This window comes from Callithrix jacchus, chromosome 14 (assembly GCF_049354715.1).
Source record: "Callithrix jacchus isolate 240 chromosome 14, calJac240_pri, whole genome shotgun sequence".
In the NCBI taxonomy this organism is placed as follows: domain Eukaryota; kingdom Metazoa; phylum Chordata; class Mammalia; order Primates; family Cebidae; genus Callithrix; species Callithrix jacchus.
In genome coordinates this window covers 22,770,285-22,785,866 of record NC_133515.1, presented here as the reverse complement: position 1 = coordinate 22,785,866, position 15,582 = coordinate 22,770,285, and the positions used below count along the sequence as shown (strand labels likewise).

Sequence of the window (15,582 nt, the reverse complement as noted above, 5' to 3'; positions counted from 1 at the left end):
GTCTCAACACTATGACTATTTCTACTACTATATGGTGGGGAAGGCACAGACTACGCTTACCCCCAAGCAGACCATGCCCAGAGCCAAGCCAGCAGCTAAGGAGTATGACTCTCTGTCGGTGCAGTATTCCATTTCAGGACCAGGAGGCCGTCCTGTAAAAAGAAAAGCAACACAGTTCAAACTAGCCTCTCAAAAGCTCAATTCACAAAAATCTTAGAGCTAACTTTCTACAAGTTGCACTGGAGATACGAATGGAACACAACTCCATTCAGAAAGTTATGACACTATAATAAATGGTGTCCACAACTATAGGTTCACTTACCCAAAAAAAAAGGCCCCAAAATAGATCTTTTTAATTTGCCAATTTAAGTCTTCATAAGCAATGACATTCAAATACTGTGAAACTTTCAGTCTTACCAAAAAAATTACTTAGTAGAAAAAAATTTTTAAAGGGAAGAGTATTCAAAAAGTTTTATTAAAAAAAAAAAAATTCGGCTGGGTGTGGTAGGTACCTCATGCCTATAATCCCAGCACCTTGAGAGGCCAAGGCAGGTGGATCACTTGAGGCCAGGAATTCAAGATCAGCTTGGCCAATATGGTGAAACCCTGTCTGTACTAAAAATACAAAAATTAGATGGGCATGGTGGCAGGTGCCTGTAATCCCAGCTACTCAGGAGGCTGAGACAGGAGAATTGCTTGAACCTGGGAGACAGAGGTTGCAGTGAGCCAAGATCAGGTCACTGCACTCCAACCTGGACAACAGAGTGAGACTCCATCTCAACAACAACAAAAAACTTCTTGCATTTTGCTTTCATTATTTTCAGATCCTCTCATCACATGTGGTGAAACATGTTCAAATGATGATAGTGAATAAGGATGTCACTTACTTATGTTCTTAAGTTGTTAAATATTATTTTTAGACACTTATTTCAAGTCTATATATTAATGAGCCCTACTATGGTAGAATTTTTGTGTATTAATCCTAGAAATTTGACTGGATGCAAAACTCATACTTCTAAAAAGCACCCTATAACTCTAATGCTACCCTGTATAAAATGACAAAATGAACTATGTATTAAAACCCTTCCCTCTGAAAAAATGTTCACACTCCTAAAATTTTTTCCCTATAGGAAAAAAAATTCAATTAAAAAAAAAAAAAGAGTTGCCGTGGTGGCTCATGCCTGTAATCCCAGCACTTTGGGAGGTTGAAGTGGGCAGATTACTTGAGATCAGGGGTTCAAGACCAGCCTGACCAACATGGAGAAATCCTGTCTCTACTAAAACTACAAAAATTAGCCAGGCGTGGTGGCAGACACCTGTAATCCCAACTACTTGGGAGGCTGAGGCAGAAGAATAGCTTGAATTCAGGAGGCGGAGGCTGCAGTGAGCTGAGATCACACCACTGCACTCCAGCCTGGGCAACAGAGCAAGACGCCACCTCAAAAAAATAAATAAATAAATAATGAAAATTTTAAGAAAGAAAAAAAATCACACAAACGTAATTAGTGTAATGTTTACACAAAACAGCAAAAGATTATTAGAAACAATCTAAAAAGCTCTAAAAGTTAAAAAAAATTAGGTATTTTATAGACCATCAACTCAATGATATTATACAATACAAAATTTATTTTAAAAATAATTTATAACAATGATCTATAGAAACAGAATTTTAATGTACATTATGACAATACATAAAAAGGCATACGTATATGAATTTAAAATGAAATCTTCTATATACAGTATCAAAGAGCTATGCCACAGCTGTGTAACTGTACAATGACATCATTAGCCAAAGAATGGTAAATTACTTTGCAGATGAACCTGCTTTAACAACCAGTGTTGAATATTTTCTGAATAAGTGTTTTTCAGATCTATAACTTATGTTACTATGTATTTTGATAGGAGAAACATTATAACTTTGTGAATAATTTCATTTATCATTACAGTAGACTAAATTATGGGTCCCAATATTCACTGGTTCTCTCTTAGGTTTCTGTCAACACCACGAGAGACACACACCCTCCAGCCTGGGTCCCAGAATAAGACAGGTGAGGCAGAACAGCAGCAGAGCAGCCAGCCAGCATATCTACAGCTTAAAGCAGAGCTGCCTGGGCCAATGTTATGTCTGTTTGTATGTAGCATCACTGTGGCAATAGCTATCTGATACAATTATACTAAAGAATAATACATCTTTAACAATATATCCAGAGATACATATAGAAAAGATCTTGAATAGGACATGTAACAATGTAACTAAATTGTTGAGCATACCAATAGCATTCCATTTGGCAGAAAAAGATGACAACACATAATACAGACTTCCATAAAGTTTGGACCCAATAAAAACCAGAGAAAATGTTCACCGAAGTGTGTGCACCTTACCATTTTCCAGGTTCAGTCACCAACATACCCACCAGCATGTAAAGGAGGTAAGCAGAAGTAGTGCTATTATCCAACAGAGTAAACACTGTGATATTAGAAACCAAAACAATCTATTCTGAGTTTTAAGTGCAGGCCACTGCTGGACACTGCTGGTAAAAACAGAGCAGGATAAACAGCATACTCATATACTCATATGTGGTTAAAACCACAGGTACCTCATTAAATGTGACCACTGGAATTTAGGAATGAGCTAGCAAATAAACATGGAGGCTAATAACCTGCAGTTTACATTAGCCTTGGATAACATTACTTAGAGGTTTTTTTCTTTTAATTAGTACTAGATCATTCTGTGCTCAAAAAAGCTACTGGTCTTTCCTTAATTCTTATCATTTTACTATCATTTTTACTTGGGTTCATGTGGAGTGGAAAGTGCACGCCTATGAAGATTCAGTATTATTTATCCCATACCTATCTCAGCCAACAGGACTTCAGCAGTATGTCTGTGAGCTGTCCCTTGATATACAAGGCCAATGCCAACCACTGCAGCCACTTGAACATTGTGAGGAACATCCAGCTCTGTGGATGTTGGGGGTAAGAGAGCAGGAATGTGAATGCTAAGAAGTCGAGTAATAGACATATCCATAGTGCCTAGTTTTGCAGCAGAAACACCAAGTAGCAGTCCAATGCTTGTCATTTCATGGCCCTAAGATAGAAACAAAATAAATACATCATTTAAAATAAAATACTGCTTGCCACTATCAGTAAGTACCTTTATGTTGACATGGTGAGAGGCACTGAGAATATAGTGGTAAACTAAACAAACATGGTCCTTGTTCTCACGTACTTATTGCCTTAATAGGAAAAAAAGTGTTAAATCAAAAAATATAAACAAATACACTATTAAAAAGTAGTACAATAATAAAGTACAAAGTATTATGAAAGAGTATTTTTAAATGGCTTAATTTAGATTGGGAGGGACTAGAGGGTTAGTAGGGATGAAATCTCTAAAGATTATACAAATAAACTTATGTTAGGACCTGAAGGATGAAAAAAGGACAAGTGGCATAAAGGGGGACACTCAAGTATAGAAGGTGAGGAAGAGTGTTTCAGGTGATAAAACAGCAAGTAAATAAATGGCTCAGAGGTGATTCAGAAATAAACCCTCACATTAACATCAACTGACCACAAAGGTGCCAAGACAATTCAATAGGTAAAGGACAGTCTTTAAAAAAACAGTGCTGGGACAGGTGGAAAGACACATGCAAAAGAATGAGGCTGGATGCAACACTTTTGCTAACAAGTGTTGGCAAAATATGGAGAGATTGGAACTCTCTTGTATCACTGATTGGGTTGTAAAATGATGCAGTCATTCTGGAAAACAGTTTACAGTTCCTCCAAAAGTTAAAGAGTTACCATATAACCTAGTAATTCCACTCCTAAGTATGTGCCCAAGAGTAATGAAAACATACATCCACACAAAGCATGTATACAAATGTTCATAGCAGTATTATTCATAATAGCTAAAAAGTACAAATAATCCAAATATCCACCAACTTATGAATAAATAAAATGTACATTCACAAAATATTTATTCAACAATAAAGAGAAATGAATTGCTGATAGATGGCAAAACATGGATGAACACTGAAATCAGACCAAGTGAAAAGAAGCCCATCCTAAAAGACCACATTTTGTATTACTCCATTTATATGAAAAGTCCAGAAAAGGCAAACCCATAGAGACAGAGAGTAGATTAGTGGTTGGAAGGAAATGAAGTGAAGGTGGGGAGGAAAGGGGAGTCACTGTTAGTAGCGGGTACAAGGTTCCTTTATGGTATGACGAAATGTTCTAAAATTAACCATGGTGATGGATGCACAACTCTGTAAATATACTAAAAAGCAATGTACTATACACTTTAAACAGTGAATTGTATAGTATGTGAATTTTATATATTTACATAAATGAAGATTCTTTTAAAAATAAGGCTGTTAAGTGAAAGAGTTTAGTTTTCCAGGGAGCTAAAAAAGCGAACCTTTATGGTTGGAGTGTGGGGAGTAAGAAGAAGGGTGGGGCTGGGTGCAAAGGCCCACGCCTGTAATCCCAGCACTTTCGGAGGCCAGAGTGGGCAGATCACCTGAGGTCAGAAGTTCAAGACCAGCCTGAACAACATGGTGAAACCCCATCTCCACTAAAAATACAAAAATTAGCCAGGTGTGGTTAACAAACACCTGTAATCCCAGCTACTCAGGAGGCTGAGGCAGGAGAATCACTTGAACTTGGGAGGCGGAGGTTGCAGTGAGACAAGATCACGCCACTGCTCTCCAGCCTAGGTGACAGAGCGAGACTCCATCTCAAAAAAAAAAAAAGAAAAAGAACAGTGGTACCAAGTAGGGCTGGAGAATTGAATAGGATGACACCAGCTCTTGGAATGTATATTAAGATCCCCCTTTGCCCTATGATGTTGGGAATGTTGGCCTTGTTCTAAACCAGTTTCCCTTCACAGAAGTTCAGCCATTGTGTGGGATCGGAATAAGGTCCTGGGGCAACTAAAGGTATCTGGCCAAAGGTACAACTTGGTGTTATCCAAAGTCCCCGACAGCCTATTCAGGTGTCAGACAAAGACTTCCAATCTTTCCTATCATGTTTTCCCTACTGCTCCTCTGACAAATGTTGCTTAGTTATGTGCCTCTTTGACAAATTGCTTTTCAGGGTAGGATGCTGGGCTATGCCTGATGAGGCTAAATAAACTGCCAGCCAAATGAGAATTATAGACAGATAAGATGCAGGGGGCCAGACGCGGTGGCTCACGCCTGTAATCCCAGCACTTTGGGAGGCTGAAGCGGGTGGATCACGAGGTGAAGAGGTTGAGACCATCCTGGTCAACATGGTGAAACCCCGTCTCTACTAAAAAAATACAAAAAAAAAATTAGCTAGGCATGGTGGCATGTGCCTGTAATCCCAGCCACTCAGGAGGCTGAAGCAGGAGAACTGCCTGAACCCAGGAGGCGGAGGTTGCGGTGAGCCGAGATCACGCCATTGCACTCCAGCCTGGGTAAAAAGAGCGAAACTCCGTCTCAAAAAAAAAAGAAGATGCAGGGACCCCCCGGACTCATCTTAGTCTTGAGCTTATATAGAATTCAGACAGAGAAATCAAAGCAGTCGACAAGGAGCGTCAAGGCTGAGCGCAGGTCAACGCAACTACTCCTGCTAGCTTGATCCTCCCCCAGTCATGAATGGCAGTTGTGCGCACAATCATGACCAAGGCAAGCCTGAGAGTCGCCCTGGACTGTAGGACAGCAGAGGGAAAGACTAAGGATGCCTTTTTCTCCCCTCTGTTTCTAGATGGGTAGGTTGCACTCCTCTTAAGTGCATCTTGAGACATTGGGACTCCTTTGATCCTCAGACTCTGAAAAAAAAAAATGCCTGGTATTTATCAGTACCAAGGCTTGGCCCAGCTAGAAGTTGGAAGATGGGGGAGACCTAGCCAGCTGGGGAAAATATTAATTATAATACTATCCTATAGCTAGATCTCTTTTACTGCAGAGAAGGAGAACATGGTCCGAAATTACACACATATAGGCCTCTTTTGTCCTGCGGGATAACCCCAAGCTCTGTCAGCAATGTTGAATCAACCCTGTACTTATAGCAGTGACATCCGGCAAAGCAGAGTTAAATCAGACAGATGGTAAAAACCAGTCTGCCTCCTTAGAAAAGGAGGCAGACGCCCCTGCACCAGCCCAGGTCCCAGCTCCTCTTACCCAGGCCCCCTTTCAGACATTCATTCTGTTGGAAGAGCTCAATCTGGATGCTCTCCAGCATCACTTCTTCCCTTACAGGAAATTCCTAGTGAATATGGTCCTATCAATGTACAAGTCCCCTTTTCTTTACAAGACTTAAGGCAGATAAAAGGAAATCTACAAAAATTTTGATGACCTTGATAGGTATACTAAAGCCTTTCAGTACTTAACCTCCTTATAAAATTTGTTTTTTCTCGCCTAGAGGCCATCAAACTCCAAATGGTCATGCAAATGAAACCTCGGTTGATGGCTCCCTTTTATCAGGAATCCTTATATAGGCTTCTAAGAGAGACCTGACTGCTGTTTCCCAAAACAACAACCCCTGTCAGCATGAAGCAGTTAGAACAGTCATCACACCGATCCTAACGGCAGTTACATATACCTTATTAGAACCAGGATTGATAGCAACAGGAGGCAGGTACATTCTCAAGTGAAACTCAACTTTTGAGCTAAGGACAGTCAAAAGCCTGAAAACCAAGCTACAAGTTCTGGATAAATCCATGGACTGAATTGAAAGCTCCCATTCCTGTTTGGCATACTCTCTCCTAATTGGTCCTTATCCTTCACCTATTTACATATACCTACCCTTCCCCAGTCTCTAAACGGTGCTTTTTCAAGCATACTCACAAACCAATCAGCATGCACTTTCCCATTCCAAGCCCATAAAATCCCCTAGACTCAGACTCATGGCTGGCGACCCACCTTTGGGTTCCCTCTCGCTGTTGAGAGCTTTTCTGTCACTCATTAAATTCTACTCTGCCTTACTCAAAAAAAAAAAAAAAGCAATGGGAGATCATTAATTAAATGGCTTTGACCAAGGAAGTGACATATTCTGATTGACACTTTAGAAAGATTATTCTATGTACTGTGAGACAAATGGACTTAGAAGTACAAGAATGAAGAAAGAAGAGCAAATAGAGCAATCAAGAGCTACTACAATAAGCAGGTGAGGCATAAAGCCAGGCAGTGGGAGCACAGGTTCTCACCTTGGTCAAGTAGTCATGGATATTGAGAGTTGCCAGCTTGGTAAGGTGCCCATTCAGACCCAGAGCCATGAGAAAGCCAGCATACTCATTGGCTAACTCAGCATGCTTGGGTTTATTGTAAACAATCCAAGCTGAGTCGATCTGGGAGGCAGGAGCTATCTTCAGGCCAGCAGCCACGCCATTATGGAAGCTGGCCCAGCTTGTCATGTTGGGAGGCACGTCGATGTTTCCACTATTAAGGTCTACTGTTGTGTTGCGAGGAGGAGCACGCCCTATCCAGCCAAACGAAATTTAACATTGAGAAAATGAAAATTCACAAAACTAAGATCGTTAAATTTAGATCTTTGACAAGATTGCTTACATTTTCTATATTCAAAACCATTAACCCCAAAATGCCTGGAATGTTAGGTCTCTATAATCGCTTAAAACTTTTGTACATGTGAGTCAAACTTAATGCAAACTGGAAAAACCTTCTCATTGTCTAAAGTTCATTGTCCTTCTTGTTAAAATGTATGGGGCTATATAATAAGATAACTGATGCCAATTTAATGTTATACAGATATGATTAGGATAATCACTGCTTTGAAATCTTTCAAATAAGGGAGCTTAATTAGAAACCAAAATGAAGACTAACATCATCATTAAACTATACAAGTTATAAATCCCAACATCTGACTGATAACATTGGTGTTAATTTCAAATGTTCTATCCTATATTTTTCCCTGGACATTAAGGAAAAATGGCATCTCAAGAAGAAACAAAAGCCAGGCCTGGTGGTGCGTGCCTATAGTCCCAGCTACTTGGGAGGCTGAGGCATGAGAATCATTTGAACCTGGGAGGCAGAGGTTGCAGCGAGCCAAGATCGTGCCACTGCACTCCAACCTGGGCAACAAACAGAGACTCCATCTCAAAAAGAGAAAAAAAAAGAAACAAGAAGCTTTATAAATCTGCTATAGCTCTTACCTATATATGCCCCCCACACACATATATACACACACACACACACACAAATATAGATATCTAATTATATGCTACTGTTAAAAATACTTAGAGATAGCTTTGTAAAAAGTATCCTTTTATAGACTTGAGTCATCCAGTGAACTTCAAAAGAGCACTCACTAAATTCAATTTTACGGTTCATTTATTTAAGAGCAATGTAAATTGTTTGTTCATAATGCTATATGCTCTCTATGAATTTCTTCTTCATTCTTTTCTTTTCGATCTACATTGTATACAGCAAATATTAAATATTTTCATATACATTTTGAATATTATCTTGTCATGAATAATTAAAGTAAATATTTTAATTACTGTATAAACTTATCCAGTTCATTGGAGCTTTGAAAATATAATTTTAAAAGAGTTCTAATATGTAAAATAAATTTTAAGTAAACAGTGTCTTATTTGTAGCATGTATACATATGCACACAAAGCACAAAGTAAGACTTGTCTTAGCTTTTTGTACCTAAAAGCTAACTCAACTGCCAGTGTCAGCACCACAATGAGTAATAAGTTCGTAAGTTATACTTGCACTTTCTTAAAGAAGGCAGGCATATCAATATGAAAAAACTGAGTAACCGTTCTACAACATTCATTCATCATATGCAGAAGACATAATGTTTATACATGAGAGAAAATAAAATGCAAAGGGTAAGGCAAATTTTGTTCAATGAGAACAACATACAAAAGTACAGCAGGGCCGGGCACGGTGGCTCACGCCTATAATCCCAGCATTTTGGGAGGCCGAGGCAGGTGGATCATGAGGTCAAGAGATCGAGACTCTCCCGGTCAACACGGTGAAACCCCGTCTCTACTAAAAATACAAAAATTAGCTGGGCATGGTGGTGCGCGCCTGTAGTCCCAGCTACTCAGGAGGCTGAGGCATAAGAATTGCTTGAACCCAGAAGGCGGAGGTTGCGGTGAGCCGAGATCGTGCCATTGCACTCCAGTCTGGGTAACAACAGCAAAACTCCATCTCAAAAAAAAAAAAAAGTACAACAGGCCACATCAGTGTGGGTTAAGCAACTATTCAAGAAAATATTTTTTCGTAAATTAACAGGATAACCTTTCCTTTTGGCCTACCAGAATGACTAAAAGAATAAAATACTGGATTAATGTCATAAGGACATTTTAAATCATGAAAATTCAATTCAATGTATTCAGAAAAAAAGATGCATGTATATATTTTTTAAACCCACCCAGGTATCATTTGAGTACTAAATCACTGAGATTGAATACATTGTAACATCTGCCAATTTTGCATGAGATTTTCTTTTTAACCCACACTTATTATATGAAATCTTTCATATAAACAGCTGGAAAGACTACTAAAATGAACATCTGTATACCATACCTTCCATCTAGAATCAATCATTGTTAAGATTTTGTCATAGGTGCTTTACCTCTGAGAACAATTTAAATATTAAAAGCAACTCTGCTCACTATGTTACTCAATGAGATTAGGGCTCAAAATAAGCATGACACAGGGATGGGAATACGTTCTTCACTTAGTCAATCTCATTTCCTGCATGCTACTCAAAGCACAAGCTTTTCACAAATCTGAGTGGAACTCTGAATTGTTTAAACTATGCAATTTAAAATATACAATTATGCTTGCATATATTATATACTATATATTACGTTATATATTATATACTACTATATATACTATACACTACTACATACATCATACGTACATTTTGTAAAGGTTTCACAAAACCATATATACCATAATAGATTTTCAGTGATAATTTTAATTAGGCAATTGTCACCTTTAGAACACATTCAAATCAGCATTAGGTGGACATGCACTATAAAACCCACTGTAGGCCAGGCGCAGTGGCTCACGCCTATAATCCCAGCACTTTGGGAGGCCGAGGTGGGTGGATCACGAGGTCAAGAGATCGAGATCATCCTGGTCAGCAAGGTGAAACCCCGTCTCTACTAAAAATACAAAAATTAGCTGGGCATGGTGGTGTGTGCCTGTAGTCCCAGCTACTCGGGATGCTGAGGCAGGAGAATTGCTTGAACCCAGAAGGCGGAGGTTGCGGTGAGCCGAGATCATGCCATTGCACTCCAGTCTGGGTAACAACAGCGAAACTCCGTCTCAAAAAAAAAAAAAAAAAAAACCCACTTTAATCAAGATTGTAACTACAGTTGTATATAGCAGAAGTTAAAACTCCTGCCAACCAGAAAGGCAATTTGACATGTTACATCAAAGCCTTAAAACCATTCATCTTGCTCTCCTAAGAGTTCTACTTCTAAGCATTTAGCCTAAATACATAGGACAAATACGCCCCAACAATGTTTATAATACCAAAAAACTGTAATTTCCAGCAATATCAGGTTGCTTCTATAAACTATGGCATATCCAATGAATGAAACACTCTGAAGCAAATAAAAATGAATGTATCAATTAAAAATACGTGTATACCATACATATAATTGTAAACATATAGTTATTTGCTAAATATAAAAAGATCTTCACTGTAAATTTTAAGAAAAATATCTAAAATAGATTTAAATTGCCGGGCGTGGTGGCTCACACCTATAATCCCAGCACTTTGGGAGGCCGAGACGGGTGGATCACAAGGTCAAGAGATCGAGACCATCCTGGTCAATATGGTGAAACCCCGTCTCTACTAAAAATACAAAAATTAGCTGGGCATGGTGGCACATGCCTGTAGTCCCAGCTACTCGGGAGGCTGAGGCAGGAGAATTGCTTGAACCCAGGAGACGGAGGTTGCAGTGAGCCGAGATCGCACCATTGCACTCCAGCAATTTGGTAAAAAGAGTGAAACTCCATCTCAAAAAAATATATAAAATAAAATAGATTTAAATTTTGATAATTAAACAAACATAAAATTATAAATATGTGGAAATAAAATTGGGAAACATATATACTAAAATGTTAGGAGTGGCACAGAAGAGTGGGAGTACTGTAAGTAACCATTTTTTCTTTTTGCTTAGATTTCTTGATTTATACAGTGATCATCTGTTCAAACCATGACATAAGACATTTTAAGATCAAATATTTTTACATATTATACTTAAGATTATTTACAATTCAATAGCTTCATCAATATCAATAATATCTTTCTGAACTTCTCCAAGTGACTTTTTATATCTTGCAATCATCTCATTAAAAAGCAAGACTAAGTAATGGCTCTATTCTGCTTCTCTCAAGGTTTACTTTGACATGATATATAAGCTTCGATAACCACTATAGCAGCTTTTAGGAGTATTTAAAATCACTAAGAATGGAGGTAATATTTCTTTTGTTTTAACTAATTTAAAGAACTCCACTTAATGCCTGTATGTAACCATTTTCCTTTCTCACTGAGCCCAGAATTTAACATACCAGTCAGATTCAATTTAGGAATAGGCAATGGCTCTGTTGGAACAGGATGGTATGAAAACAAAGTAAACATTCCTCGTCCTACAGGAAGAGCCATAGTTCGCTGACACAATTGGAGCAATCTGTAATTAAAGTAAAAACCAACATATGAAAATTTTTAAAGCAAAGCACAATTGAAATATCATCTGTAAGTATTTCAAAAGGTGTACTGTATAAGATGAAGTTGTCTCAAAGTTAATTCATACAAAGATGTGAGTGAACTACCCAAACATGATCAATTTTCATTTTAATATTTTTGTTCTTACTACATTCTTAGGGAGAGACATGTTTGTTTTGTTTTGTTTCATATTTACATTGAATGAAAACCACCTGGCCTATAAACCAAGCCAACTCAAGGCATCCAAAAAAAAAAGAAATTTAAAATTCTACTCCAATTGATGCTAACCTTCTCAAAGGAAAATACAGTACTTTTGGGGTTTTTATCACTGTGTTAATTTCAGCCTAGCTGTCCTCAGTACATGTGGGATCCTCCTCCCATCCCTTTTGCCAATACAGCCTCAGAAGTGCTCTGTGGCCTGTACACAAGAAAATAAACAAGGTCCCTATATTAGAGCTGAATGGATTTCATGGTGCCTCCACAGGAAATACAACTTGGTTTCACTTACATGGTGGCTAGAATTTATAGGACTAATACCATTCTACTGTGAAATTAATATACCACTCTTCAAATTGTTCCTATGTTAAAATAGCTTAACGTTTCATACAGCCCCTTTAAAAAAAAAACAGAAATTTTGGAAGTAGGGCATTTATAACTAGGAAACACTTATACAAGTTATATCTAAAGACACAGAAATATCCCTTCAAAGGCTGACAGTGACTAACATTTTCTCTGCAGACAAAGCTATTCATAAGCACACTCTTTCCTTAACCATACACACATAACTGCTTTTCTAGCTAATTGGAAAGGAAACTTCTGTTGTCTTAAGACTCTTTGGGAACACAACTGCCACATTAAGTTGGGATCAGGAAAATTCAAAGTCAAGAGGCTGCTGCAGCCCACAGAATTTTTTAGAGGAAATCTTACACATAATTCACTTAAACTTTGCAGAAGTAACAAAATTATAATGAGAACAATAATACTATATCCCCTGAATATAAGATGCCACTGATAAGATGAATCATTATTTCATGAGATACTAAGAAAGAAAAAGCACTGCCAATTAAACTATGACACCAATTCACTCAAATACACACTCTGATTTCAGAGATATTAAAAAGCGAAAATATTTGCATCTTAGAATCAATGAACTCCACTACTAAGAATGGCTCTCTGCACTGAGCTTTAATATGCACTGGGCAGTATTCTAAGTACTATGTAAGAATAATTCACTTGATACACAGCACCATCCCATGAGGTATGCCTATTTCTACAGATGAGGCAACTCAGGCAACTAGAGGTAAAGTAATTTAACCAGTTAGCCAGCACAGCATGGCCACGCCTGGCTCTAGAGGCCATGCCCATAAATCCTATGCTCTAAACTCAACTTCTGTCACTCCATCTCTTTATTCACGGGTGGCTAATAACTGGGTTCATATGGAAACAGTTGACAGGGAAATCACAACTGATTCAGATCTTCAGCAGCCTATGGCTAAGTGTGGGTGACCTTTCCCTTCAAAGCAGTACCATTAAAAAAAGTAAGGAGAACTAGAAAACAGTGGCAGATGAATGATAAATGATAGAGACAAGACAGAAAAAAGAACAGGAAAGACTTTTAAAATAGAAGTGTCCTAAGAGAATAGCTCTGGAATGTCATAGGCATGTGATGTCATTTACCACTGAGTCTTAAAATTTATCAAGGGATGTATCCTGTGCAGGGAAGTGGCAGAAGAAAAGCTTATGTATTTTGCCTTATCTATTTATTTCGAGTATTATCTATCATATCCCCCCCCAAAAAAGAAAGAAAGAAAGAAAAAAAAATACTGGTATAAGTTTAAACTACACTAAAACAAAACCCCACTAACCTCAAAATCTATTCCAGATCAAGATACAGTAAAACAAGTCCAGTGTTTTATTTGTAAATTCTTAAGGTAACTACCAGCCAAAATAGTTTTAGATTCACCTTTTCTAAAGAGTAAACTGTTATATGTATTTCAAGAGGAAGAAGATCTGAAATACAACAATTATGTTCTCAAAAGCCAAAGATTTTTTGCTAACACATGTGGTTTGATGAAGTTAGATGAAAACTTAAAACAGAGGGCATATTTTAACTTGAAAGTATCTTTTAAATCTTCTTAGGGTTTTAAATGCTAAAAACTTGAAGGAAGAACAAATATAAACAAGACCCAAATGTAACAATAAAACACGACAAGAGATAATACAGTGTTTTCTTTCACCTGTTTTCCTTTTCCTCAATGAACTCGTGGTCGCTGAGCTCTGGGTACTGCACTACGTTGACGCGGACAGGATGCGCACTCTGAAGAAGCCTTCGCACATCCTGTACCCTTAAATCTTCACTCCATATTAATGACATGACCTCATGATTCATGTCATTCATGCCGTCATCTTCCTCCTCAGTTTCTGTTCCTGAAGGAACATCTGATGAGAGCACCTGAGTAACAGACTTTATTATAATAATAATTTAAAAAGCCCTCAACATGCAATTACTGAACATGAAGATATATAGACTGATGTGCCATGACTAAAGTAGGAATATTTTCACTAAACAGAGAAAATATGTTTTCCAAAGCAGGGATGGGTTGAGGTCGCAACATATACTGGGGCTCTAATCTACAAATATTTTTTTAAAGTATTATATTGCCAGCCGGGCGTGGTGGCTCACACCTGCAATGCCAACACTTTGGGAGGCCAAGGTAGCAGATCACTTGAGGTCAGGAGTACCAGACCAGCTTGGCCAACATGGTGAAACCCTATCTATAATAAAAACACAAAAATTAACTAGCTGGACGCAGTGGTGTGTGCCGATAGTACCAGCTACTTGGGAGGCTGAGGCTGGAGAATCATTTGAATGTGGGAGGCAGAGGTTGCAGTGAGCCGAGATTGCAACGCGCTGTACTCCAGCCTGGGTGACAGAGTGAGACTCCGTCTCAAAACAAACAAACAAACAAAAAGTATTAGATTATCTATACTTGGAAATATTTTTACTTGAACTGAGAGAGAAGGTTTCAATTTAGGACAACAGTCAAGAGGCTGGATACGAGCAGAGAAATATTCTGAATAAATGGTAAAAAAAAAAATCTAACTACATCCTAATCATTTTAAAAAAGAAACAAATTATTGCAAGTAGAATATGAACACCAGTCACTGCTAATAATGCTAATTTAAATACTGTCTGTTCATTAATAGAAGGAGAAAGAAAAAAGACAGAAAGGATAGATACCAAGGGCTGGAGGAAGTCACGCAATGAAATACTTTCTTATTTTGCTACTTGAAATAGATGGGATCATGGTTGGATTTCAGTATTTTTTCTGTTTTCTTTTTTTTTTTGAGATAGGATCTTGCTCTGTCACTCAGGCTGGAGTGCAGTAATGTGATCATGACTCCCTGTAACTTCTACCTCTTGGGCTTAAGCAATCTTTCCACCTTAGCCTCCCAAGTTGCTAGGACTACATATGTGCACCATCAACAGAGATAATTTTTTTTTTATTTTGTAGAGACAGAGTCTCTCCCTGTTGACCACGCTGGTCTTGAACTCCCGACCTCAAGGAGATCCACTCGCCTCAGCCTTCCAAGTAGCAAAGACTACAGGCACATACCACTATACCTGACTAAATTAAAAAAAAAAAATTTTAAGTAGAGATGAGGTCTCACTATGTTGCCTAGGTTGGTCTCAAACTCCTGGGCTCAAGCAGTCTTCCACCTTGGCCTCCCCAAAGTGCTAAGATTACAGGCATGAGCCACCACACCCAGCCAGATTTCACTATTTTTTCTAAATGTGTTTCCTATAAAAATTTCTTAGAATGAAAAGTACTGAATGCAGCGAAACAATTAAGAGGGTAAACTGGTTGAATGCTATCATGTTCTAATAAGTCCAGCATCTGC

General features: G+C 38.2%; 1 protein-coding gene across 4 annotated transcripts in view; it reads right to left on the bottom strand.

Annotated features, from left to right (window-relative positions):
• The window catches only part of ANAPC1 (anaphase promoting complex subunit 1), a 124,009-nt gene that overhangs the window by 35,641 nt on the left and 72,786 nt on the right, over positions 1–15,582 (bottom strand). For 2 of the 4 annotated variants that reach the window (XM_035271978.3, XM_078348933.1), the window contains 5 exons: positions 13,917–14,143; positions 11,526–11,644; positions 7,166–7,437; positions 2,851–3,085; positions 61–152 (listed from right to left, as the gene is read on the bottom strand). In XM_035271978.3, the coding sequence (XP_035127869.3) occupies positions 61–152; positions 2,851–3,085; positions 7,166–7,437; positions 11,526–11,644; positions 13,917–14,143 (945 nt within the window). The remainder of the gene's footprint in view (positions 1–60; positions 153–2,850; positions 3,086–7,165; positions 7,438–11,525; positions 11,645–13,916; positions 14,144–15,582) is intronic. The other 2 variants (XM_035271979.3, XM_078348934.1) reach the window with 1 other exon arrangement.